This window comes from Schistocerca piceifrons, chromosome X (assembly GCF_021461385.2).
Source record: "Schistocerca piceifrons isolate TAMUIC-IGC-003096 chromosome X, iqSchPice1.1, whole genome shotgun sequence".
Lineage (NCBI taxonomy): Eukaryota > Metazoa > Arthropoda > Insecta > Orthoptera > Acrididae > Schistocerca > Schistocerca piceifrons.
This window is the reverse complement of record NC_060149.1, coordinates 628,627,677-628,654,928: the sequence shown is the minus strand read 5'-3', so window position 1 is coordinate 628,654,928 and position 27,252 is coordinate 628,627,677. Positions and strand designations below refer to the sequence as shown.

Below are 27,252 nucleotides of genomic sequence, written 5' to 3'. Positions count from 1 at the left end.
ATGTTGGAAGATATAATAACCTTTCTGACACCATTTAAAATAGCTTCTTGTGATCTCGAAGCCTCCAAAACCCCTACGCTTTATTTATGTGTGTTGTGGAAGTTAAAACTTCTCTCCTTCCTTGAAAAAAAATGATGGAGACAGCCAATTTCTGATAGATTTAAAGAGTACAGCCAAATCTATTTTAATCAGCAAATGGGACATAACAGTAACCCATAAACTTGCAACGTTTTTGAATCCAAAATATAAAAACCTAAAATTTCTTAGCAGTGCCGAAAAAGATGAAGTTGTAAAGGAAGCGAAAAACTATGTTGCGAGAAATTGTCCACAGTTAAAAGATAAGGAGGAAACAACATCTGGAATTCCTGCAAAGAAACAGAAGTCTGACGTACTTTTTAATCAATTTGAAGATTCCTCAGAAGATCTTGACTTTGCGTCATACGAATGATAAAGTCCAATTTTCGCAAGGCATTGACCCGATAGCTTGGTGGCATGGACGTGAAAACGTCTATCCGCGTCTTTCCAAACTTGCATACTTCGTGCACTGCATTCCAGCATCCAGTGCGCCATCTGAGAGAAGCTCCTCTACTGCGGGACAAATAATGCAGGACCGACGCACATCTTTGAAGCCACAGACGATTGATGACATCATGTTCCTGAATAGTAATCTTCCAAATTAAAAAGGTACTTGTACAGCTTCTCTTACTTCACTGTATTTTTTGGGTTTATCTGAATTAGTTACATTTTTTTTCATCTGATTCTTTCTTTTACAGAATTTGAATCAGAAGCAAGCAGAAGATGAAAATATTTAATCTGAAGCCTGTGAGTTTTTATTGTAATATTTATAGTAAAGAATTTCCTCGACATATTGTTAGTATTTTTACTATTCCCAACAAGAACATTTAAGTAGCATTAGGTAAAAGAAGGAAATATTTAACAAACAATTTGTTTTGTTGTAATTTTCATATTAAAGAGCTCAATTTTAAGTTTTTACTCTTTGCAACAAGAACATTCCACAGCTAACACACCAATATTATTAAACTAGGCAATGATGATCTCATAAGTGCCTACATAAATTTTAGCGTGCACTACAGTAACATTTGCAGCCACCGAGCATTGTCGCTCTTTGTGAACAGTGAAACAGCCCGGCCGGAGTGGTGGCACGGCGGGCCTTGTAATTAATTACAAGTGGGACTTCAAACTATGGCTCACAACCACCAACAAGCTGTGACTGCGATAGCCCGTGAAAGATTATTCTGATCACATTGAAAACTTACAAAATATTCAAATCATCCAAAATAATAATGTGTCTTTTAATTTACCAGCCAATTAGTAAAGATAAGGGCCGAAATTCGTAACAAAATTGAACATTTTAACTGTAACTCGGTATTGCTTAACAGGGAACAGTGCCTAACATTTGAAGTTATGGGACAGTGGTTTTTATATAGACATCTTGAAATTGTTTGCAGTTCCATTAAAATCTGAAAAAAAAAATTATTTTTTAACATTGAAAGTATTAACTGCGAAATCTACTGCAAATTTTGTCTTAGTAATTTAGACCAATGTTGAGGATGTTTTAAAGTGTGAAAAACTTTGTTTAGTTGAGAATGAAACAGACATTTCATTTATCGCTAGGTCTTAATTCAATAAATCAGCCAAAAGGTGAGGTTCGAGATTTGAATCGTATTTTTAGCTAAAGCTAAATGGACTCCTAATTTCTATAACCACTGATTTTGTTGTCACTCTTCGGAAGACGAGTTATTTCTTCCAGACAACGTCAATTATTGCTGGCAGTTTAACTTTTTCACAGGTGCACCAGCGTTTTGCAGTGTAGGCCTAATACTGCAAATACTTTCACCTGGAAATGACAAGGACTGAATGTGTAAGCTATAATATAATCATCAGCTGACATGAATGGCTTCAAAATTTGACACATCCAAGCAGTAAAAAAAAAAACTGACGATAAATGATGCAATGTGCTAGTAACAGTTTAAAACCATCGTCATTTTCAGCTGCCTTGGCACAAGAGCAGCGAAATATAATTGTTTCTGAACACGTATTTTCACCATTTAATACTATTACATTGAATTTTATTTTTTTAAATAGCATTTCCAATCTCACGAGATCTGAGCCGCTTCTGTGTGTGCTCCGGAGCGCCAATGCTTTCCTGTTTGGAATGGTCTGCTTTAGATTAGGTATAGAGCATTTCCTGTGATTTAAGAAGTCAAGAGTAGTTAAGTTGTTGCAGAAATGGCACCCTAACAATAACTATGTCATTACATACCATAATTCTAATAACTACTGTCTATTACTATTAATTACTCATTCAAAACTTAAATATATGCGGATGTGGATAAGGAACTTGCGGATGCAGATTAATTGCTGCGGATGCGGTTGCGGATTAGGACCAAGCGGATGTGGTTGCAGATTAGGACCTTGCGGATGCGGATTGCACTTTTCTTATCCACGCAGACCTCTAGAGAGGGGAAAAAAAAACAGCAATAATTTTTTGATGACCTATGGTACATGTGAAATTTTAGCTTTTCTTCTAACTATACCATATGTATATTAATTTAGACCATTAACTATTCGAATTTGTGAGATTTTGCTACTGGCTGATTACATCACCCATCCTATGTTCTGAATATCTGCTGTCAATTGCTGGTGAGACTACCTGCAATGAGCTATGACTGGTTGGTGAAAATGCATTGTGCAACACAATCTCCATTTCAGAGCTTTGGAAGCTACCATGCTGTATTTGGTGGAATTCGTATTTATACTTTCGTAATATGAAAATCTGGGATGTACATATTGTCGTGCATCACAGATCTTCCCAAAATATGCTGATTTTTGCTAGGTTTCATCTCCTAAAATGCCAGGAAGTTCTACACATGTGTATAAAACCTTTACTATTCAAACAGTAGTTTTATAGGTCTGATGGAAAGTACAGTGCCACTTAACACAAAAAAATTTATTTTCACCACCAAAAGTGTATTTTTAACAGGGAAAAACCTGTGCCCACCCCCCTCCCTGGAGGCGCCTCCATTGCAATATGTCATAAAACTGAGAAAGAGAAAGACAGTGACTAATTTGAATTTCCTTTCCACTCATTCTTCAATTAATTTCTATTAGCTTCCATGCCTATGAGCTTCATTTTCAACACACTCAGCTTCAGACACTCTTTCTTCCTTTATACTCAAACTTATACTCTCATCCTGTCCAGGAAGTCTTCCCTGACCTGGGGTTCTGGGCAACTTTTCCAAACTCTCCCAATTTCCTAAACCTCACCAGTCCTTTTCTTTCATCCCTCTTCCTTCCCCTCTAACCCTTCTGCATGAAGGAGCCACTGGCTCCAAAAGCTTCCAGACTTCCTTTATCTTTAATTGTGGGTGCTCTCCTTCACTTTGTGAGTTTTTTTTAATACAGTAACTTTATACTCAATAAGATGTTCAAAGTCTCTCTCATCTTGTACTAGTGTCATAATAATGCAAAATTATTTATACGATTTTCTCCAATTTTCAAATTTTTATGTGAAAACTCTTTTAAAAATAAAACAAATGTCAGTAACGTTGTACATCTTTATTCTTCACGAACTGCATACTTACAGCCCTCTGCCACTAGAGGGCACCAGATTGTAGCTTGTAACTATGTCAGAATGTGAGAAACAGTGTGCTGTGATTGAGTTTCAAATTCAAAGAATTCATCCACATGTAGCGCACAGTCTCCTTCAGCTTGACAATGCTAGACTACACATGAGCACTGTGAGATCTGCAACAATGTGATGTATCAGGTCACTGTCACTGATCACCCTCCATCTCCACACAGTCATGTCTTCACTCTGTCAGATTTTCATCTGTTTCCAAAACTTAAAGAACACCTTTCAGGGCTTCACTTTGATAGTGATGACATGGTGCAAGCAGAGGTTAGGTTGTGGCTCCCATCAACAAAGTCAAACATTCTACAGCGATGGTATCAGCAAACTGGTCTCTTGTTGGGAGAAATGCTGAGAAATAAACCCATAAAAAAAAAGCAACACCATGAAGGAGTTATAAAAATGGCATTGAAATTGGTAGATTGCTGTACATGTATAGACAAACAAATGATTACAATTTCAGAAAAATTGGATGATTTACTCAAGAGAAAGAGCTTCTCAAATTGAGCACGTCAATAACACATTGTTCCACCTCTGGTCCTTACGCAAGCAGTTGTTTAGCTTGGCATTGACTGATAAAGAGTTGTGGATGTCATCCTGAGGGATGTTGTGTCAAATTCTGTCTAACTGGTGTGTTAGGCTGTCAAAATCCTGAGCTGATCGGAGGTCTCTTGAAACAACGCTCCAAATGTTTTCAACTGAGGAAATATTCGACAACCTTGGTGGCCAAGATGGTGTTTGGTGAGCACGAAGATAAGCAGTAGAGACTCTTGCTGTGTGCGGGCAGGCATTATCTTGCTGGAATGTAAGCCAAGGATGGCCTGCCATGAAGGGCAACAAAAGGGGCCATAAAATATTGTTGACACACCACTGTGCTGTAAGGATGCCAGGGTGCCATGGATAACAACCAAAGGGGTCCTCTTATGACATGCAATCAATGGTACCCCAGACCATCACTCCTGGCTGTTAGGTCATACGGCGGGTGAGCCAGGTTGGTATCGCACCACTGTCCAAGGGAGGAGTAGGGGGCGGGGGGGGGGGGGGGGGGGGAGGGAGGGCAGGGTCTCCAGACACATCTCCCAGGAATCTGATTGCCTGGAGTCTCTAGAGACGTCCTGGACAGCAGTGGGATACCAACCTGACTGTTGCCCACCATATGCCCCGACAAGCAGGAGTGATGGTAAGGGGTACCATTGCACAGCGGGACTCTCTTCATTGTCGTCCATGGCACCCTTACAGTACAGTGGCATGTCAACAATATTCTATGCCTCATTTTGTTGCCCTTCATGGCAAGCCACCCTGAACTTACATTTCAGCATGATAATGCCCACTCGCAGACAGCGAGAATTTCTACTGCCTGTCTTCATACTTGTCAAAACCCTTGGCAACCAAGGTCGCCGGATCTCTTCCCAATTGAGAACTTTTGGAGCATTACGGGAAGTGCCTTCCCTGAACATCAGTTCCACTTAGACAGGGTGTCAGGTTGAAGACTGTTGTAGCTTTCCAGCTTCAGTGGATATTGGAGTACGTACTTGCGTAATTACCATATTTACCCCATGATAAGACGAGGTCTTTTCCAAAATTTGTCATCTGAAAAATATAGAGTTGTTTTATATTTGCAGATTAAACTATTGCTGCTGAGGACAACTTTTTATGTTGTTTAACAGATTAATATAGAGGTTGTCTTAAATTTGTAACTGAAGCTTTGGCTACTGAGGTATGAGGATATGAGGTATGAGGGAATGATAGAAGATCTGTCAGCTGCTAGTTCTGCATAGCCAATGACAGTGCGCTGGGCAGACAATATGTTTGACAGCAAGAGATATTGTACCATTCTCACACCGAACAGAAGTAAAAATATTATGTGCTGAGAAAAAAATGGTGGTTTTTTGGTCCCACTGTAACCACAATCTCAGAAATCACAACACATTCAGAAGAAATAGCCAAATATTTGTGATAATGAAGTTATAAGATTCACCAATTTCATGTTAGGATGATGACAATGATGGCTAAAAATAATGATACCAAAGACAATAGCAAACAAAGAGAATGCAGTTACGATAAAAATTACTGTAAACCATTTCTTTTTGTTTATTTTACTTCTCCTTGTACTATCAAAAAGTAGACATTGAATAAATGCCACAAGTTTATGTTAGATGCATTGTTAACTTATTAGGCAGATACCTTAAATCAATAAAAGTTTGTAGTTTTGATTAGTCAGAATATGTTTAAAAAATAAATTTTTCTCAATGAGCTTCTTAAAAAATGGAAAAAGGGGGTGGGAGGAGGAGGAGGAGGAGAGAGGTTGTCATCTTATATTCAGTGTTTTCTTATACTCGGGTAAATACAGTACATGGCTTCCCTTTAACGCAAATAGCCATTGTGCAATCCCTGGCACTGTGGCAGTTTTTTAGTGTTAATTATTTCTCCCAAAATTGCAAAGCCCACTCTTGTGAGCTGACAGCTTCATTGCTTAAATAGTGAAGAGAGTAATCAGCAGAGTTAAGATGTCCACTGGCTCTCCTATAATGTAAAATAAATTTGTATGGGGTGTTTGGCTAGGAGTTCCACATTCCCACATCACTGAGAAGTGAAGGCTGGTGTAAGGCCAGACTGAAAAACTTTAGCACTAGACCACCAAGCCCGACTGCCCTTCCAATGATCTTCACTTGTGCTAAGTGCATCAATAGCTAAACTTCAAATTTCATACTTAATAGTAGTTTCCTTTCCAATATCAGACCATTCAACAGTCCTCTCACATATATTTTAATTTAGCAAGAACACATTGATGTCACTAACATCGTTCTTCCATATCCTTGCACTATTAATGAATAAAGGTGAGTTGCTACACACAACAACAATCACGGAACAACAGAAAAAAACAGTCACAAGTAAATGATGAAAAGCTTAATAATATTATGAATAAAACTGTGTTCTGGACAAAAGAAAACTATTTCAATGACAATCAATGAAGATATTAGCTAGGTTTAGTTAAGAGGTCTCAAAATAAAAGACTGTTTTGTTATTTAGGATAAAGAGGAAAATGCAGCTCTTGACGTAATAATTACACAGAGAGACCTTTGCATTCTTTACCGTATGCTCTTCCATTTTTTCTTGAAAATGTAGTAAATATGTACAATGGTTTCATATCAGATAAAGAAGTTGATCTTTATTTCAAAATAATATGATGGTAAAAAATTGTGTGTGTCCCATTTGCTCACCACACGGTAAAGGAAACACGATGCTTCATACTACAGGTTGTTCCATATGACAAATGTGTCATGATACAAAAAAGCACCATATGGTTTTCATTATTGACTTTAGTATTGCCACCAGCGAACATCAATATGGATGCAGGTAAGCGGCAGGGGTCTCATGACAGAGTAGTGCGGCAAGTTATTGTTGTGGCGTAACAAGCTAGTTACGCCACACTGAGAAGGGAGCCGAAAGGCACGCGTACACACACGCCGACTGGCGTCAAGTCTGGAACAGGATACGTTATGACTGCTATCAAGAAAATACGTAGCTTTGGAATATACTTAACTTTATTCTTTGTTGGTTTACAACGTTCTTCTTGAGACATTTATACGATAACTCTCAAACTAGGTAAGGCTAATGGCGCCTTGCTAGGTCGTAGCCATGGACTTAGCAGAAGGCTATTCTAACTGTCTCTCGGCAAATGAGAGGAAGGCTTCGTCTGTATTGTCGCTAGCAATGTCGTCCGTACAACTGGGGCGAGTGCTCGTCCGTATCTCGAGACCTGCCTTGTGGTGGCGCTCGGTCTGCGATCACACAGTGGCGACACGCGGGTCCGACAGGTACTAAATGGACCGCGGCCGATTTAAGCTACCACCTAGCAAGTGTGGTGTCTGGCGGTGACACCACAGTTATCACGAGCAGTATGCATGGAGCATAGTAAGGGCAGAACTGCTGACTCACTTGTTTACTTACCTGCGGCAAAAGGCCAGGCTCATCAGTTATTGTGCTAACATCGACCATTTTGCATTCTGCCTTCGCACTGTGCCATGTTCTTTGTTCTGCGTGCTAGGTGTTCAGTCATTCACACTGTTCGCATTTTGTACTTTTCTCCATGTCTGTCATTACACGACGTCTGGACTATCTGCTACCCACAGACTGACCCACGTGTAGAGTTTGCTTTCCTCTTCTAGGGTCCAGCTCCCTGGCTTCTGGAGTCAAGCCACTGCTGGATAGAGAAGTTACATTTCTGCCATCTGGGTGGTTTTGTGGCAATGTGACACTGGGCAGATAAAAATATATGACATCTGTACAATGTTTAGTTCTTGTGTAATAAGTAATTGAAAGTGTTCCTGGACTTTATGTACACCCTCTATTATATGCGTGGTGCACAGCTGCCAGTGCCCCACGGAGTTAGCCAGACATGTTTGTCTTTCCCTGAGCCACTTTATGTTGATGACATTGATGATTAAAGTGCAGTGACATCACACTACTGCATACCTTTCCTCACATGGAGCTCAGCAAATACAAATAAGTTGAAGCATTTTGACCGCTGAAAATAATTTTTTTGGGTTTTCAGTAAGGTCATCCTTGCCCACCCGGTTGGCCGTGCGGTCTAATGCACGGCTTTCCAAGTGGGAAGGAGCACCGGTCCCTGGCACGAATCCGCCTGGCGGATTTGTGTCGAGGTCTGGTGAGCCGGCCAGTTTGTGGATGGTTTTTAGGCGGTTTTCCATCTGCCTCGGCGAATGTGGGCTGGTTCCCCTTATTCCACCTCAGCTACACTATGTCAGTGATTGCTGCGCAAACAAGTTCTCCACATACGCGTACACTACCATTACTCTACCACGCAAACATAGGGGTTACACTCGTCTGGTGTGAGACATTCCCTGGGGAGTCCACAGGGGGCCGAACCGCACAATAACCCTGGGTTCAGTGTGGGGCGGTGGAGGGGTGAAGTGGACTGCGATAGTCGTTGTGAGGTTGCGGACCACTGGGGCTGTGGCGGGGATGGAGTCTCTCTGTCGTTTCTAGGTCCCTGGTTAACATAACATAACATAAGGCCATCCTTCCGCATCTGTTTCTGCTCAATGAGTGTCAGCGGTCGGTGCTCCAATTGTTATTTGGTGCATATCAGACAGGATTGCTTGCATGCAGGTGCCATAAAGTAGGTCATTTGGCATCAGTTTGTGGCAGCTGACAAGCTGCAGGATGGTTGTTGGAGGCTCCAGTGCTTTCCCTAGATTCGTAGAGGCCATTTCCGATGCCCCACAAGCACTGCCCTAAGTGTATTCTGCTAATGTCAGTTGTGGATGGGTGACTGATCGAATTTCAGGTAGACACAGGGGCAATGGTTGGTCTAATTAACTTAATACATGTATAGGCTCTTGGGCTGCCTTGTGTTATAATGACTGCTATGTCAAGTTGTTTCTTATAGCAAACAGTAAATTTCAAAGTGGAGACAATTCTCCATCTCAACACATTATAAGAATGTGAGATGGCAACTTACACTGTTAGTGGTTAATTCACTGTTGGTGCAGAATATTTTTGGGTTAGATGCCTTTTCTGTTTTTGAATTGCAAATCATTGACAGACTCCATTTGGTGCCCCAATTGGCCACCTGTCAAGATATGGGCTCTTTACAATGGTCATAAAACCAGCTTTTTGAGAATACCTTGCATCTAGCAAAAAATTTCAAGGCCCTTATCTCCTTTAAGTTGTCAGCAGTACCTAAATTTTGTCACTCCCACCCCATTCCCTTCACTGTGTGTGAGAAGTTCAAGATCTAGTTGCATTATAGGCAGGAACTCAAGAGTTATCTCCCCTATTTCATCTAGTCAGTGAGCCACCCTTTTGGTGATGATCCAGAAGCCAAATGGTGCCATGTGCCTTTGCAACAATTTTAAATAGTCAATCCACAATTTGTGTCCGAAGGAACTATTAGCAATGCTGATATGGAGCCAGTATTTTTCCCACATCAACATACACAACATACCTGCAGTTACTCTTGGATGTTGCTTCTCAGCATTTCTTTGTGCTCTAAACCCCTCTTGGGCTTTATCAGTTTAATCGCTTGCCATCTGGAATTTTGTCTGCCCCAGGAATTTATCAAAAATATTTTCAGCATTTGATTAAGAACATTCTCTGTTGTGTCAACTACCTTGATGACATCTGGGTCATGGGATCAACACGAGAGGAGCATTTCCAAAATCTGCAGGTGGTTTTCCATTGCATCCTGCAGAATGACCTTCATTGCAAATTGCAAATATGTAATTCTTTTTCCCCAAAGGTGCATTATTTGGGACATGTGATTGGCAAAGGTGGCCTCATTCTACGGGCGAGCACATGAAGGCCACCATCACACTGCCAGCTCCCAAGAACCTGAAGGAGCTTCAGTCCTTTTTGGGCAAAATTTCCTATTATGTTAAGTTCATCCCCAACCTCTTAGCTGGCTTCCCCAAAAGGTCATCAAATTCACATGGCTGTGGACTATCAACAGGCTTTTCAGTCCTTCAAGCAGTGTTTGTGCTCTGCTCCCTGTCCAGTTTCTTTTATACGAGGTAAACTATGAACTCTGTGTTCCAGTATGGCATAGGTGTGGTCTAGTCAAATTGGAACCCAGATGGCACCGAATAGCCCATCACTTAGGGATCAAAGACACTTTCAACGACACATCATAACTATTCAAAGGTGGAAAAGAGGGCACTGGCTATCATTTATGGCATTAAAAAGTATAATTGTTTTTCTGCAAGGAGCGCAGTTCCTACTCATCATTGACTACAAGCCACTGATTGCATTATTTGGCACTCCTTATAAGCCACCAGATATGATTGCCTACCGACTGCATAAGTCGGCACTCTTTCTCAGTACTTATTGCTATGACATTTGTTACTGGTCCACCGCGATCAAGCTAATGCAGGTGCACTACCACGGCGACCAGTGGGACCCAATCCGGAGTTCTACTGAAAGGAGGCTCTCATTTTTGCATTGGACGATACCTTGCAGCAGACACTGCTGGATTTTCCTTTGATGGTGCAGGAGGCCATGGCTGCCACAGACGCCAACCCACATTCATGGAATGTCGTTTCAGCAGTCCAGACAAAGTAGCCTCGCTGTGCACCTTGAGGAACGGGTTCAGTGTGGCATACGTTTTTCCTGCTATATGGCCAACTCAATATTGTTGAGAGAGAGGCCAAGTTGTCAAGTGGTTGTCCCCCTGGTGTTGTGTCCTTGCATACTCCAGCTACTGCATGTGTTGCAATGTGGTATACCTTGAATAAAGGTTTTACCACTACACCACATCTGCTGGGGCACATCAACTTTGTAGGACCTTTTTTGGGAAGCACGTTGTTGTTGGTAGCGGATGGGCTGCCCAAAATAAAGTGTTTTGCCAAATTGCCTTCCGTGACATTGACAGCAACTATGTGTGTGTTGTCACTAACTTTTCCTATTGAGGGTTCCCCCTGTACCCTCGTAACTAATAAAAGTCAGCGACTTGTATCCCAGTTGCTGAATTTCACCCAACTTCTAACTCAGCGGTAGGGCATTTTGTGTGCACATTCAAGATCCAAATGAAGAAGTCTGTACTGCCTTGTAGCGTGGCGATACACTGTCTAGTTTTCAACTGGGTGTCACCAGTTAATGGGTGCAGTTTGCTGCAATGTTGACACAAGTGCCAGCCATGGGGCTTTTTTCATTTGTTGCACCACAAGCTGAGTGCCCCAGACTATCACAAACTGCTGCATTAACGTCAGAGGACTGCCATTTGGGCCTAGTCTTTTGGCCGGCAGCCAACTCTGATGGGCCACAAAAGTCAGCATTTGTTAACTGTGAATGTCGGTTAGGAGCAGTTGATCTGTCATTCTGATAGTTGTGTTTGGGATCTGTTTGATACACGAGACCATTGTCTCCACACCAGCTGACACATAACTGCAGAATTCATGTTCTTTTGTCCAAATTAGCAAATAGGCTAGTGTATTCTGTTGAGTGCCTTAGGAGGGAACATCAGCTGTCTACCATTTTCTTAATTTTTAAGTTAAACATGTTTTTGAAATCAGTTGAGACTGAGTGCTTCAGTTGCTCTCTGGAATGTAGACCAGGACATCCTCAAGCCTATCAAACAGTTCAAGTTACAGATTTTATTGAAGGAATATTTACTACAAAAAAAGTATACATGGTAATAAAACTTAAAAAAAATAAATGTTGAGGCATACCACTAGGAAACATTTCAGTACTGCTTGTTGTGCCATATAAAGCATACACCGACATTTTCCAGTTTCAGCACGCTTACAAATAAACAGAATATTCATTAATCAACAGGTACCCTAGTTGTATGTACACAAATGAAACGATTCACAGATAAAAGATGATGATGATAATGATAATGATAATAATAATAATAATAATAATAATAATAATAATAATAATAATAATGGATGCCAAACAACATAAATATGCCTAATGAGCTAAATTTGTGCTGAAAGTCATGTCACTGAACTTATTAGTGTATGTTCACGCTAACAAATGTATAAGTCACCGATCAGCACGAGACAGGGACGGTACAGATGCATTGTGCGTAGGATACTGCTTCTCATTAAAGCATGTCAACAGTAAGAAATGATATTAGAAAGGCCCATATCTGTGCACTGTTTTAACAAAATATTTCTTCAATATCACCCTCTGTCAGATCATGAATGAAGCGTGTATCTATGTAATCTTCAGTTTAGAATATAGCACTGGATAGGCTACACTGGACCTGTCACACAACCATTTTACAGATTCGGACATGGGATGGTCGCAACACAAGAGTGCACACACCTCACTACGTAGATTCCAAACCTTGACACAGCAGTACTAAAAGTCACACTAAGAAGCATAACATTATTCAACATGATAATGCCAGCTGTTACACTGCACATCAAAAACTGATTATTTGATTAAGAAAAACACCAAATTAATGCTTCACCGCTCATATTCACCTGATTTTTGAGTTTACAACTTCGTCGTATCTTCCATGACTGAAACTTACTGTACATGTTACAATCAATAATTTTTGTTTTAGTGACCCATATCCATGGTTTGTTCATATGATAAACATTTTTCACATAAGGAATTTTGTTTCACCTTTGATCACTTTTCAAAATTCAAAATGATAATGATACACAGGCAAGTGCTAGTTTGGCTAACAGTAGTACATAATCTTTTGCTCCTCAGCTGATGTATATACTACAATGTTACCTTCCATACTATTGAATAATCTTCCACATGAAAAAAGAACGCAATGGCAGTTCTTAAACAACAAACATTATCTTTTTTTAAGAAAAATCTGATAGCAATGAAGAAATACATGTAATGGTGTCATCATGCCGAGTGTATCACTCACTGCCTAGCACCTTCTTTTGTCAGTCTCTCAGTTACAATGTCACTGGATGTCAGTATAAAGGGACATGCACTTAGCACACTACTCTCCTGATCATTAATGTACACATTTCCCAAACCAGAGCCACTATTTCCTCATCAAAGGCATTCTCAACTGCTCTCACTAAGCAGAGCACACACTATTCCATCCCCACTATCAAAAACTGATCCTTTGTACAAGTGTCACATTTTAAGATTTTTACAAAAAATTGTTAGGAGACACTATTACGATGTGACTATTATTGTTCTAAAATTTGGTATTTATTACTGTTAACATAATGAACCTGAGAAACTGGCCAAGAAATTCATTTACAGTGAGTGTTTAAAGAAACAGGGCCATCAAAAAATGCAAATTCTACATGGATTTGTTTTTGTGATTTTTTGTAAGGATATAACCCAACAACAATGCATCAAATAGCTTTCTTCAACATTAGACATCAATCACTTTCAGAAAAGACTGTTTACAATTTGTTTCTAGAATTCTGTCACAGCCACAATTTCATTATTAATATATCTTGGGGACTGTTCATAAAAAATGAAACACAATATTGTGCATAACATGATTAAAGAGGACAAGCATATAACTTACTGCTAGATAAAAGCATACTGAATGCTGCATTAACTATGAAAATGGTGTGTTCTCAATGAATTCCACACAATTTGACTGGAGCTCAAAAACAAGCTTGTATCAATTGGAGTGAGGGGATGTTAGAAAAATTCAGCTTAAGTAATGTGTAATCAAGAAGCGTCACCATAATGGCAGGCAAAATTTGGATAAATTCGTGTGATCTAGAAACTAAGCTGCACTCAACTGTTTGGGTGTTCCAATGTGAACCAAAACCAACAAAAGTGGTTATTTACAAAACACTTCCAAGAAAATCATTGCTTGTTTCTTTTATTATGCTGGACACCCTTTAGAGAACTGAAGAACAGTTAATGCCAACGGCATACAACAATTTGTTTACCAGAACTTGTTGACAAAATCAGGAAAACAATGGTGAAAAGTCACACTGGTCTTCACCATGATAATGCCAGCTATTACGCAACACTCAAAAATTATCTGACGAAGAATACCATTGAATTAAAGTTTCATTGTCCACGTTCATCTATTTATCACTTAGCAACTTGTCATCATCCACTAGGTCATAATGTGGCTGAAAGTGTGTATTGGGTAATCATGACATGATCACTGAAGACAATTGTGATAAAAAATAAAGAGAACAGCTGCAAAAGTCCCTGCAGAACTGAATGTCATACTCCTGAACACAGTTAGCACCAAAACAACATGTGGGGAGCTCCAGTAGCAGGGAACTGCAGGGTGAGCTGGAATTTCAAAACTACTCATCAGTGATGCAAATACCCTCAACAGGAAAATGTGGTGGTGAAACCATAAAAACTTTGACTATGGAAGAATGCCATTTGGTCTGATAAGCCTTGTTTCAAACTTCTGGGTGAGTTTACATCCCAAGAGTGAAACTTTTTTTTTGAGGGGGGGGGGGGGGGGGGGGGGCAGCGGGTTGGTGGTGATTTGAGAGGCATATCATAGTATTCCATGTTCATTCTCCAATGGTTATGCTGCATTATAAGGTGACAGGGGCCTTCTTCAGGCAGCTCGCATTTTCCAGGACTGGTTTTATGAGCACTGGAATGTACTGCTGCATCTCTCCCGGCCACCATTGTCACCATATCTCGCTTTTTTGAGCCTTGGTGGTTTACTTTGGAGAGAGGGGTGCCTGATCACTATCTACATCCATAACTGTTACCCCAACTTTCCAGTATTTTACAGAAAGAATGTTACAAGAGTCCCTTGAAAACCATACAGGACCTGTGTTTATACATTCTGAGACGACTGGAAGTTGTTTTAAATACCAACATTTATATATAATGCTTTGCTTAAAAAATGACAATTCTGTGAAACACAGGAGGAAATAACATTAAATTATATCAACTTACAAACTTTTGTTGTATTTTAATGGGATTGCAATAAATGTTCTTATACATATACGGATTCTGTATACATACATTTATGCTGCTTTTTAAGTAAAGGTAACATTCAAAGAAGAAAATCTTGTCCTTAAAAAACAATACTTGATTATGAGCCCTGGTCAATATTTTATTTGGTGATGAGAAATTAATGATTTACCAAGTGAGTTGCAAATGAGAAAGTCAGTCAATATACACATTAGAATACTGAAGAAAATTGTTATCAGCTTTTAATTAGCTTTAGAACAAGATGAGGACATTCAGGTAAAAAGAGAGGGGAAAAAAAAAGATCCAGTACGAAATGTCTAACAAATGAAATAAATCATATTAAACTGACTGTAACTGCTGTCATGAGAATAAATTACAGCAGAAAGACCTGTTGTGGAGACGTCACTACATCGAGGGACAAGCAAAATATCGATAATCAGACTGAATAGTGATTTCGATCTTTTATTTGTGTATTAGTTGCTGTTTGTATGTACGACCTGCACCCCAGAAGACATTGCTGTGCAGATTTCAGTGTTGCTCAGAAAGTTGGAGGTGGGACAGTGAACCAGCTTGGCTTAGAACTATGAGTGCAGGGAGTGGAGTGTTGAGCAGCCAGAAATTTTGTTGTGCAGCCAATCGTGGGAATGTATACTACATACATTGTCTTTTCACGAACATCTAACATGTTTAAACTGCAGTTTGGCTGAATCCATTTGCAACTGGAACTAAACTGACATTAAAATTGGACGAATACTCAACAACAGCATACATGTCTGCAGGAGACACTAAAAGTGTAGATGGGGGCCAGAGGCATATTTGCACATTTTGTACAACAACACTGTCAACGCTCACTGTGAGATATGATGGGAATGATTACGGGTGTGTCAGCAGATGGTTCTACAGAGCCAATGAGAGAACAGTGGGCAGATGATATGTTTGGAAGCAAGAGACATAGTAACATTCTCACGTCACTATGGAGGTGAAATCAGCTGTGTTAAAAAAAATAAAAAGGACAGCTCTGTCTCAGGTCCGACAGTAACCACAACCTCTGAAAAATGACAGTGAAGACAGAAATTAATGTAACCAATTTCTTTTTGTTTATTTTATTTTTCCTTGTATTATCAAAACATAGACAATTAATAAATGGTATACATTTAGAATACGTGTAATGTTAACTTCCTGGGGAGATCCCTTACATCAATAGAAGTTGTAATCTTGATTAATCAGAATATGTTAAAAAATAAATCAAACAGGAAAATGAAACAGCAATGAATGATAAAAGTAAGTAAAAACTATAAACAAATGGGCCAAATCTTATGTCTGAGGAAGGTAGTTAAGTACGAAAAACAGCCAATGAGGCAATGAGGTAGTCATATTTCTTGTGGGGAATTCGTTCTCGCTACTATTTGAATTATTTTTCACACAACTTTACCTCTTTTCTGGACAAATAAGCATAGCACACAATTCTATAAATTCTGTAGACTATAGTGTATTGCAACTCAATGAGAAGATTAAAGCAAATATTACTACTAGTTGCCAATGAAAAGAATTTTTATGATCACATTTGGTTTCAAGTAGTTTTTGTCACTGGCTAGTAATCATTTAATGTCACGATATACACATAATGTCGGTCAAATACATCATCTCACATTTATCAACTTTGTACTTACTCATTTCAAGAAAATCAGGTTAAGGCAAAAGCCGTTTTCAGTATCAAATCTCTGCCCACAGACCACACAAAATCTGTTCATTAACACTGTATGTAAAAGACTGTTATATGAATATATGCAATTAATTAACAGATCACTTTTCACAAAATCTTTAACAAAAGGACTTTTTCTCAGAGCTCTACTGGTAATCAGTCTTTTTCAAAACACTTGCCTGTTGCTCAATGCTCGCTCTATTCAGTAAGCAGTTATCTATCCTCACATAGCCATACTTTCAGTATACCATGGTGAATTGGTGATGATTGATTGGCTGTCACTGTACACGATTTAGCTATGATAATTTTTACCCTTATAGAGATATTAAGATTCTAGCTATGATTTACTTTCATTATCAAAACTTTGCTTAGGCTTTTGTTTTGAATCAACTGCTGATGAAAAGATAGCTCTCAAAACAAAATTTCTCATTGGTTGCATTATTTTGCAGCAAATGTAAAAAACATCCTCAAAAGCATATACGGAATAGCCCAATAAAATGCAGGAAGTTAGTAAAATTGTAAATGCGGTGTTATTTATTAGATACCTTGTTGTTGAAGTCTGTTTCGCTGCATTGAGTACTGCCATCTTCGACTTTTGAAACTTGTTGAGAAACACCTACTTCTGAATTAGGCGCAGGATTCTCATTATTTCGGGGACTGTTTGTGCATGTTTCATATGAGTAACGAGCTTCAGTTGCTGCAGCTTCCACAACAGTTGCCACTGGATTACCTGGTTGCATCTGTTAACAGAATGTCCAATTTCATTCAGTACACCATTCATACGATTATAAGGTTCATATACACAAATCAAGAATACATTAAATAAAGAATTTCATTGTAATAATAACAACCTTGTGAAGATATGATGCAGACAGCTTGTTGTTAAACAATTATCAACTCCCAAAACAATTTAAGATATAAAAGTGTGTTCATAGGCTTTGTTGTTTTTCCTTTATTTAATCTTAGAGGGTACCTCCTAAACAACAATTTCACAATCTAACAACTGACCTACGGAAAATTCCCTCTGGAACTAGCATTACAGAACAGGCAGATGGGCATGAACACTTCGACGAATCACCAAGAAGCAGAAAAACCTGTGTGGAAAGAAAAGATGGAATCAATCCACCAATTCTTATTTAGATGTTAGAAGAAAGTTACTTCCCAAAATCTAATGAATCTGCTATCACATGCAGGATGGGTAGCATCTGTTACCATCTCAGCATATTTCACAGTACACTGATAGCAAAAATGCCTACAAATTCTATATTGAACACTTTTGCAGTTCATATTTCTCTGGACAAGTATTCAGCAGGATCAACTTAGGTAGACTACTGGAATGACATTCCAGAAAATGCCAATCAGTAACCACTAAAATGAAAATAACACTGAGCAACAATGAAAATAGCCCATTCCTATCAATTCTAATGTGCTGATAGTGAATATCACAAAGCCAATTCAAAATTAGCTCTAGTTTTCATTTTACACTGTTTTATTATGGTGAGATAATTATATACAGATTTTCATGTTAAGTTTAAAATCAAATATTACAATGGTTTGTGAAAGTCATAATAACTAGTAACAATGGATTATATTATTGTCCCTGGTCTTACTTGTGTGCACCATTTTGTAGGCTCACAGATTCGAGAGCTTTTTAGAGACCATACTTTTGATGGAATCGTACAAGGTGATGAGAAGCATGCCTGGGAATGTTTTAAGACAGCCTGTTTACAGTCCTTAGGGAACAAACAAGCAATCAATTACAAGGAGATTGTAGATAACATCTTGTCATCTTACAAAAAACTCAGTAGCAGCATGTCACTGAAAATGCCTTTCTTACATAGTCATCCTGACTTCTTCTCCAAAGATTGTGGTGCAGTAAGTGATGAACATGGGGTGCGATTTCATCATGATATTGCCACATTTGACAAGAGGTATGCCGGAAAGTGGAGCCCTACTACTACTACTACTACTACTACTACTGCTGGACTGTCATAAGGGAAGTTCCCGAGTATGTGGATAAACGTCAAGCCAAGCGAAAATGGTCATCTTCTGAATTTATCTCTGAATAAAATATGCAATTGTATGTACTGTAAATATGGACATTTAACATTTGTAATCCTTTATCTATATTTGTGACCAGTTAATTTATATATTTTCTTTTGTGCTTTACATAGTACTGGTACAAAGTAGACTTTCAAAGTACTTTCATTCATGTAACAGTACCTTCATTTTTTCTTAATATTTTACTTTTATACTACCAGAATGTCACTGAAATTTATCAATGCATAACACTTAACATAAGTCAAGTAATTATTCACTTAAAATTTGTTACGCCGAATCTTGAAACATGAATGCATATTTAGAGAGTGAGTTATTTATACAAAAATGCAGATTACTTAAAAAAAAAAACTACAGCTAAATATTTATGAAGATGATGATTTGTATCATTTTATACTGAAATAAACATAACTAACTCAAAACCATGCAATTTACACACTTTCACTTCAAATTTGTTGTCCAGTGTAATTATGATCATTTACTAATTTTACATCCTAGTACAGGATTAACATTTCAAGAGACTTATCACTGTTCAGCTGCAGCTGGAAATAAAATAACACCACTCAAAAATTTCTCATTTCAGTATTTAATTTATTAATAAAGAAAAATGAATTCAGATCTGTCATGTAGAAACAGTTCTGCCTTAGATTTTACGCACATTGAGGTGACAAAAGTAATGGGATACCACCTAATATCATGTCAGACCTCCTTTTGCCCAGCATAATGCAGTAACTCTGTGTGGTAAGGACTCAACAAGTCGTTGGAAGCCCCTGCAGAAATATTGAGCCATGCTGCTTCTATAGCCGTCTATGACTGCAGAAGTGTTGCTAGTGCAGGATTTTGTGCATGAACTGACCTCTTGATTATGTCCCATAAATGTTCAAAGGGATTGATGTCGGGCAATTAGGGTGGCCAAATCAGTTGCTCGAATTCAAGCTCGGTCTCCAAACCCATCATGAACAACTGTGGCCCAGTCACATGGCACATTGTCATCCATAAACTTCCATCATTGTTTAGGAACATGAAGTCCAAGAATGGCTGCAAATAGTCTCCAAGTAGCTGACCATAACCATTTCCAGCGAATGATCGATTCAGTTGGACCAGAGATCTCAGTCCATTCTATGCAAACATAGTCCACACCATTGTGGAACCCCCCCCCCCCCAATTTGCACAGTGTCTTGTTGACAACTTGGGCTCATGGCTTCTTGGGATCTGTGACACACTCAAACCCTACCATCAGCTCTTACCAACTGAAATTGGGACTCATCTGACCAGGCCACAGTTTTCCAGTTATCTAGGGTCAAACCAATATGGTCATGACTTCAAAAAAGTGACTGGAGGCAATTTCGTACTGTTAGCAAAGGCACTTGTGTTGGTCATCTGCTGCCATATTCTATTAATGCCAAATCTTACAGCACTGTCCTAGTGGTAGTGTTCCTCACATGTCCCACATTGATTTATGTGGTTATTTCATGCACTGTTCTTTATCTATTAACACTGACAACTCTACACACACACACACACACACACACACACACACACACACACACACTCTCTCTCTCTCTCTCTCTCTCTCTCTCTCTCTCTCTCTCTCTGCTGCTCCCCGTTGTTAAGTGAAGGCCGTCAGCCACTGGATTGTCCACAGTGAGAGGTAATGCCTGAAATTTGGTATTCTCAGCATATTCTTGACACTGTGGATCTCAGAATATTGAATTTCCTAACGATTTCTGAAATGGAATGTCTCATGCACCTAGCTCGAACTACCACTCCGCATTCAAAGTCCGCTAAATCCCACTTTGTGACCATAATCACATCGAAAACCTTTTCACATCAGTCACCAGAGTGCAAATGACAGCTCTGCCAATGCATTGCCCTTTTGTACCTTGTGTATGAGATACTACTGCCATCTGTATATGTGCATATCACTATCCGATAACTTTTGTCATCTCAGTGTAATGTAAAAATGGAAACAATACCATAAATTATGAATTTGCGCTAAAGATACTCTAAAAGTTTTAGAGTGAGAGTAAGACATTTAAAGGTGTAGTAAAATATCCTAAAAAAATTCTCAAATTAACAAGTTGTAATTTGAGAGAGAGAACTACTTTGAGAACCATTAAAAGTTCAATGAGTTAGCAGATATGAGTGTTTCCAACCAGCAAATCAACAGTTATTATGTGAAGTAAAAATACAGAAGAAGTAGTAAGTTACTACAAAAGCTGCCATTTGAATTGTGCCATGTAGATTAGTATGATATTTTACTTTAGCACACTGTATGAGCATCTTGCTGTAGCTGAACTCGGGAGATAAGGGTAGAACACTCAAAACCTTGCAGATTATCACCATTTGGTGCAATGATTGGCTGCTAACATCCCAAAAATCAAATGCAGTAATACATTTAGGATTCACTTGGAAAATTCTTAGAAAAATTCAATCATATTTGGAGAGCACTGCTTAAAATATTCGCATTGTCACATATTGTTACCACTTTGTTTATCTGGCACTAAAATGTCACAGATATACTCAAGAGACTGCTGAGGCAGATGCTAAATCAAAGGTGTTGTGGTTCAGAAGAAGATTTGCTCTTAACTTTTTGTTAACGCACCACCTGAGAAAACACAAAGAACGATTCAATTGCCGGCCGAAGTGGCCGTGCGGTTAAAGGCGCTGCAGTCTGGAACCACAAGACTGCTACGGTCACAGGTTCGAATCCTGCCTCGGGCATGGATGTTTGTGATGTCCTTAGGTTAGTTCGGTTTAACTAGTTCTAAGTTCTAGGGGACTAATGACCTCAGCAGTTGAGTCCCATAGTGCTCAGAGCCATATACCTTTTAACAATTCAATTTTCGAAATACACATTACCACGGCAGCAAAATTAAAGAAATTCAGACTCATATGGAGAAACCTGTGCAGCTGTTATTTCTGAACACCTACTGAGTATGGAATAAAATTAGTGGCTAATAACACTTGTACATTATCTGCCCTTTGTAACAATTCCTACAGTTGCTCCCTGAGGACAACATTGAAATTAGGTCAACAGCACAACTAAGACAATGCACCATGCAGTAAAACCCGTATGTATGCAAGATTTATGTATCTGATATGATTTTATTTGAAATATCTTTGTTCTTGCAGTATTTACTTTGTTAGTACTAGCGCAACTGCTTACAGTACGTTTAAAAATTTGGCTATTCATTTTATTATTGATATCATTACAAAGTAAACAAAACTTCAGTCTATGAAGTAGTACCACAGAAACTTTCCAAAGAAAACGATTTTAAACCCAACCATTAGATGGAAAAATTACATCATCAATCCTGCCCAATGTAGATTTTGTTATCATTATTAATTTTATGGAAAAAGGGTGACCAATAAATTTGACTTCTTACAAACACACACTTAAAGTTTTCAAATGGTACTCATGGAGATTTCAAAGTCACACATTTTTGCAACAAGACAATGTTAGAGCACACACTTAACGTGCAGGCAAAAATGAGTGAAGGAAGTTGTATCTCTGTACAGTACTATATTCACCATGCACATCAGACTTGTCATCCTACAATTTCAATCTCTCTCCTAAATTAAATGAAGTTTCACACTTTATAAACTTCAATGTTGTTCACGTAAGGACATTAGGAAGTTCGTGCCTGGTAGAGTTTAAAACACCTTACACTACAATAACTGCAATACAACAGCTCAGCAATAAACTCCAATATCATCTTGACTACAGTCTTAGAAAGGATTAGCCATCAGTTGGAGGTGTGCATGGAGAGATGAAAGACTATATCAGCAATGGCATACTGTTGATGGAGAAATGGACTAGACTGACGAGTTGCTCAACTGCTCCAAAAAAGCAGTTCCTACAGTGTCAGAAAAGGACAGTGGTATGCACAAGAATGGATACTAACACTTAAGTATAAATTTTGAATAGTATACAGCAATAACAAGGATAAGAACCGAGAAAACGCATACAACACAGGCATGTTATTTAAGCTGCCTTACTGACCTTGGGCTATGACACTCTTCATAACACTCACTTCATATTCTGCAATAACTGGATATAAGAAGATGTGCTGTGAATCTCTCTTTACCAGGTTAACTAGCTGTCTTAACTGGATGTTTGATGCTGTTAGATAGATGCTAGCAGAGGTTGTTAACATTGTGGGAATTTGCCCAACTTCATTGCATTGCTTCTCACCAAATCGGAACTAATTTGGTGACAAGACCATAAGAAAGAAGATTGCTAGTTGCCTATAGAACCCTTAAAGATCATGCATAAGCTACTGACCATTGGAGGGCTGGAATTGATAAGGCAAGGGAATGAGTTGATGACTGGGCAACATTTGAGCCTCCAAAGTCACAAGAAAATGTGATGACAAAACATATGCAATACACTGGGGGAAAAAAAGCAAGCATGTTTCTAATACTCTTTTAAGAATACAGGAATAGAATTTGTTGGTAACCTACAGAAATTGAAATTCTGTCTCAGTTATCAAATCATTTACTTCTGCTTCACTCTGGAGTAAAGGAGGCATATGCTCTCACTTTAGTTGTTTCTCTGGATGATTGTTTAATCCCCCCCACACACACACATACACACATACACGTGTACATTGTGGCACGATCCTACAGATATGACCAACACCAGTTAATTGATATTTTAGCAACATACAAACATGGACATCTTTTCTTGCCATATGACTTTCTCTTCAGGGTCATGCAATTCAGTGTTCTGTGCTGCATCTGCTATTAGTTATCGACCTATGCATTTAATCTTCAAAATTCTCCTTCAGTACCACATTTAAAAACTTCTATTCTCTTGTTGTGTGAAGTGTATATTGGCCACCTCTTACTTCTATACAAGGCTACACTTCAGACAACCACCTTAGATAATACCTGTAATGTGTGACTTCTATAAAATAGGATCACAAAAGGTGATACACATATCTAAAAATTGCAATAAAATTATTATGGTGGAAATGGAGAGCAAATGTTTGCCAGTGTAAATATGGTCACAGCTATGAGATAAGCGGGGGTGGCACTACTAGCACCAATGCTGAGTAGTACATCATCCCACACTCTCCCCATCAACATCACACACAAAGTAAAAACATGGTGTATATACACTGTGTAAGATACTACATATACAGATTTGTAGGGCTATTAAAGCAGGTAAAAAGAAACACTTTTGTTATGTGACACAACTGTCACAGGTACACCGTTTCCCTACTAGGCATCATTGAAGGGTTTGATGCTGGGCTTCCCTTAAGCCAACATTCACAGCTGTTTAGGCCAATTCATATGCAACACACTGATTCTGGAATGTGATTTGTAACACAGTTACATCTTACTGCTAGGAAGGGTTAGCTTCTATTATTGTTACTAGTGTCCACTTCCCTGGATAAACAATTAGACTAACACTGTTTATGTTAAATTGCATCTACATGAAAGTTTATACTGCTGTTTATATGTTTTTGATGGCTGACTGCACATTAACTGAGTCAGCTGACCTGCATTTCATTCATGGGGAGGCACGATGTTGCAGTCGTGCAGCAAAGTGCCTGTATGTAGAACAATTTCCAGAAAGGATGTTACCAAATCGTGTCATTTCACAGACCTGATAACCATCTTTGTAAGACAGGGTCCCTTAGACTACACCAAAAGGGTAACTGATAGACTTCATAGTGTGGGAACTGTTCAGTTTGAGGACAATGTCAGCACTTGCACATCAAGGAACTAAACACCTTTAACATCAATGTGTGGAATGCCCCCATGAGATACGAATATAGCCATTCAGGATCAGAAGGTACAATACCTATCAGCTGACAACTTTCAACAATGTATGGAATTATGCCAATCATTAGCATGCAGATGCCAGTTGTTTATTAACATAAACATTCCCGACTTCCAAACGTGTGTTTTGTTTACTGACAAGGCTGCCTTCAAGATGGGAGGAATACTCGACAGCCACAATAGTCATACCTGAGTGTTGGAAAATCATATAGTAACTTTTATGTTCCACCACGACCACAGATTTACCATAAATGTGTGGCTAGTACTGTTCACAACCACTTCATTGGGCCGTATCTTCTGCCTAACACGCTTGGTAGAAGAAATTACGATATCTTTCTCCATGAAGTAATACCGGAAATGTCTGGCTAGCACTCTAGCAGCAATTAAGAGTTCCAGAATGATGAGGACCCACCAAACTTTGCTGTTGATGTCAGAGAACATTTAAACAATGTTTTCTCCAATTTTTCGTGCTATACCATCAATCTTCCCAAAAGTGATCAGCAACCCTTGAGGCACCTTGGGTATGCGTGCAGCCTACATGGTTCCTACAGGCCTCAGCATCACAGACTTGCCCTGCCGCAGTAATGGACGGACACCAGGTGGCAGTACCAGGGCTAGCAGAGGCCACCATATTCAAGGGATCTATTTGTGCCCACCACACAGATGAGCAGAAAATAGTGCCACGAGTATTCCGCTGCCGGCCTCTGTAAAGGTTGGTGCCAGAGCTACACAGTCACTTCTTCCAGCTTCGAGAGATTCTCCTAGCCTCCTGGTGGGCGCTATTCATGCCATCACATTTAGGACACTCTCAAAGTCCATCATAGAGACCAATGCCACTATATTCAGCATTTATCATTATTTGCCTTGGTGCAATTGGATTGTATCCAGGACAGACTTTTCTGTTCCTAGGCTGATGTTATTCAGGACAGCTTCATCGGACCTGTCTATGAAGATCCCAATTGTGTTACTTTGTCAGACTGTGGAATCACCATACAGTAAATTCTTCATACCTGTGAGACACTGTAATTGTGATTTTGTTATTACCATCTAAGCAGACGTTTTCTTTCCATGGTCAATAAACTTTTGTAAACTCTGATCACTCTTTTTCCCTGTGTCGACTTGAGCAACACATCAGTTTAACTCTGAGGGGTGAGCCAGCATGGTGGCCACCACATTCTCCCCACCTTAATCATGTCAACTTCGTTTTGTTTGGGAGAGATGAAATGTTTGGTTTACAAGACACTGATAAGACACTATAGGAGAACTGATTGTCTGTTCCGTCACTATCACAAAACACCTGGTTGTTTAAGCATGTTAGAAAATCGTTAGCACACAAATGTCAGATGTGCAGCTGTATATTAACGCAAACAGATGTAATTTTCAATATCTCTAAAAGAATATTCATCACATGACAGTTTGGACACCATTCTGAACATCAATAGCATCAAACCCTTTATGGATTCCTACTGAGGAAACAAGAGCATTCGTGACTTTTTTTGTCATATAAAACCAGTGTTTCCTTTTATCACCTCTAAATACACTAAAATTTGGTACAAGATTATTCTTTTATGCCCTGAAGTTGTCATATATGTTGTTTCATGAGAGTACCATAGCCGGAGGCCCCCTGAAGCCAGAAATGTAGTAAAAGGCACTCCCTGCATGCCCGCCTCCTGCATCAACATAGAATGGGATGGCACTGCATTTTGTTATAGTGCCTATTTCCCATAAAAAATGTAACATGCAGATGGCAGCTGCCACATTGTTGCCCAGTGTCTGTGGCAACGATGTATCCAGCTTCAACCCATGTCACAGATCAGCTAGAGAAACACACTTCACAAAGGCATAGGACACCATCAGGGATGTTACACAGGTACACTGGAGAGGGTCCACTTGTCGCAGGATAAATTCTTGTGCAAGTCAGGTGTGATTAATGTGTAAGCCACATAAGACAATGGCTTCTTTTCTAGAGGCTTGGAGTGAAACTTGTCATACCTTAGCAGTCTCTCTGATTGCTCACTATTTGTTGGGGCATATGATAGTTTGCTATTCCATTTCCCAGACATTCATCATACAATGTCACTGATGTGTCCTTACACAGGGCCTGGCATTTCCAGTTTTAATGTAGCCATTTTGGTTGCCTCCTCAGTCTGCCTACCTGTGTATTCATTGTTTGCTTTGTCCATGTTGATATAATTTCCAGCTTTGGGTACATTGTATGGTAGGTCATGGATACTGGAGACAACTATGTTGTGTGTGTAGTATTGTTCTGTTGCCTGCAGTTCACTCACGGAAGCACTGTGCATGAGATAGTTTTGGGTACAAAGAATTCTAAATGTGTTGCTGAGCTAATGATGTACCTGTCAGTTTTGCACTGAATATGCACTATACATTTGGTAATGTGTGTTGCTCATGGTGGTTGCCTGTGTAGACATAACAAACACAATCACTGACTTTTGGGCCAAGCACACGACTCCATAATGTGGATAATCATGAAGCAGAAGTAAAATACATATTGATAAATGGTGGAATAGTGTTTTCTTTGGGATTGTGGAGCACATCCACATGTGTTACTTGGTGGGGGACATATCATAGGGGAATCTGAGAAGTTGTTTTGTTTGTACAGCCAAGTGGGGGAATTAGGTTTCCCTGCACAGGTCCACAAGTTGCACATTGACACTCTGCC

The 27,252-nt window shown here is 39.2% G+C and overlaps 1 protein-coding gene across 1 annotated transcript in view; it reads right to left on the bottom strand.

The window, feature by feature from the left end:
* LOC124721992 (zinc finger protein 85-like) overlaps positions 1-27,252 on the bottom strand; it is an 86,486-nt gene that overhangs the window by 20,841 nt on the left and 38,393 nt on the right. The window contains exon 4 of the mRNA XM_047247164.1: positions 17,264-17,458. Within this exon, the coding sequence (XP_047103120.1) occupies positions 17,264-17,458 (195 nt within the window). The remainder of the gene's footprint in view (positions 1-17,263; positions 17,459-27,252) is intronic.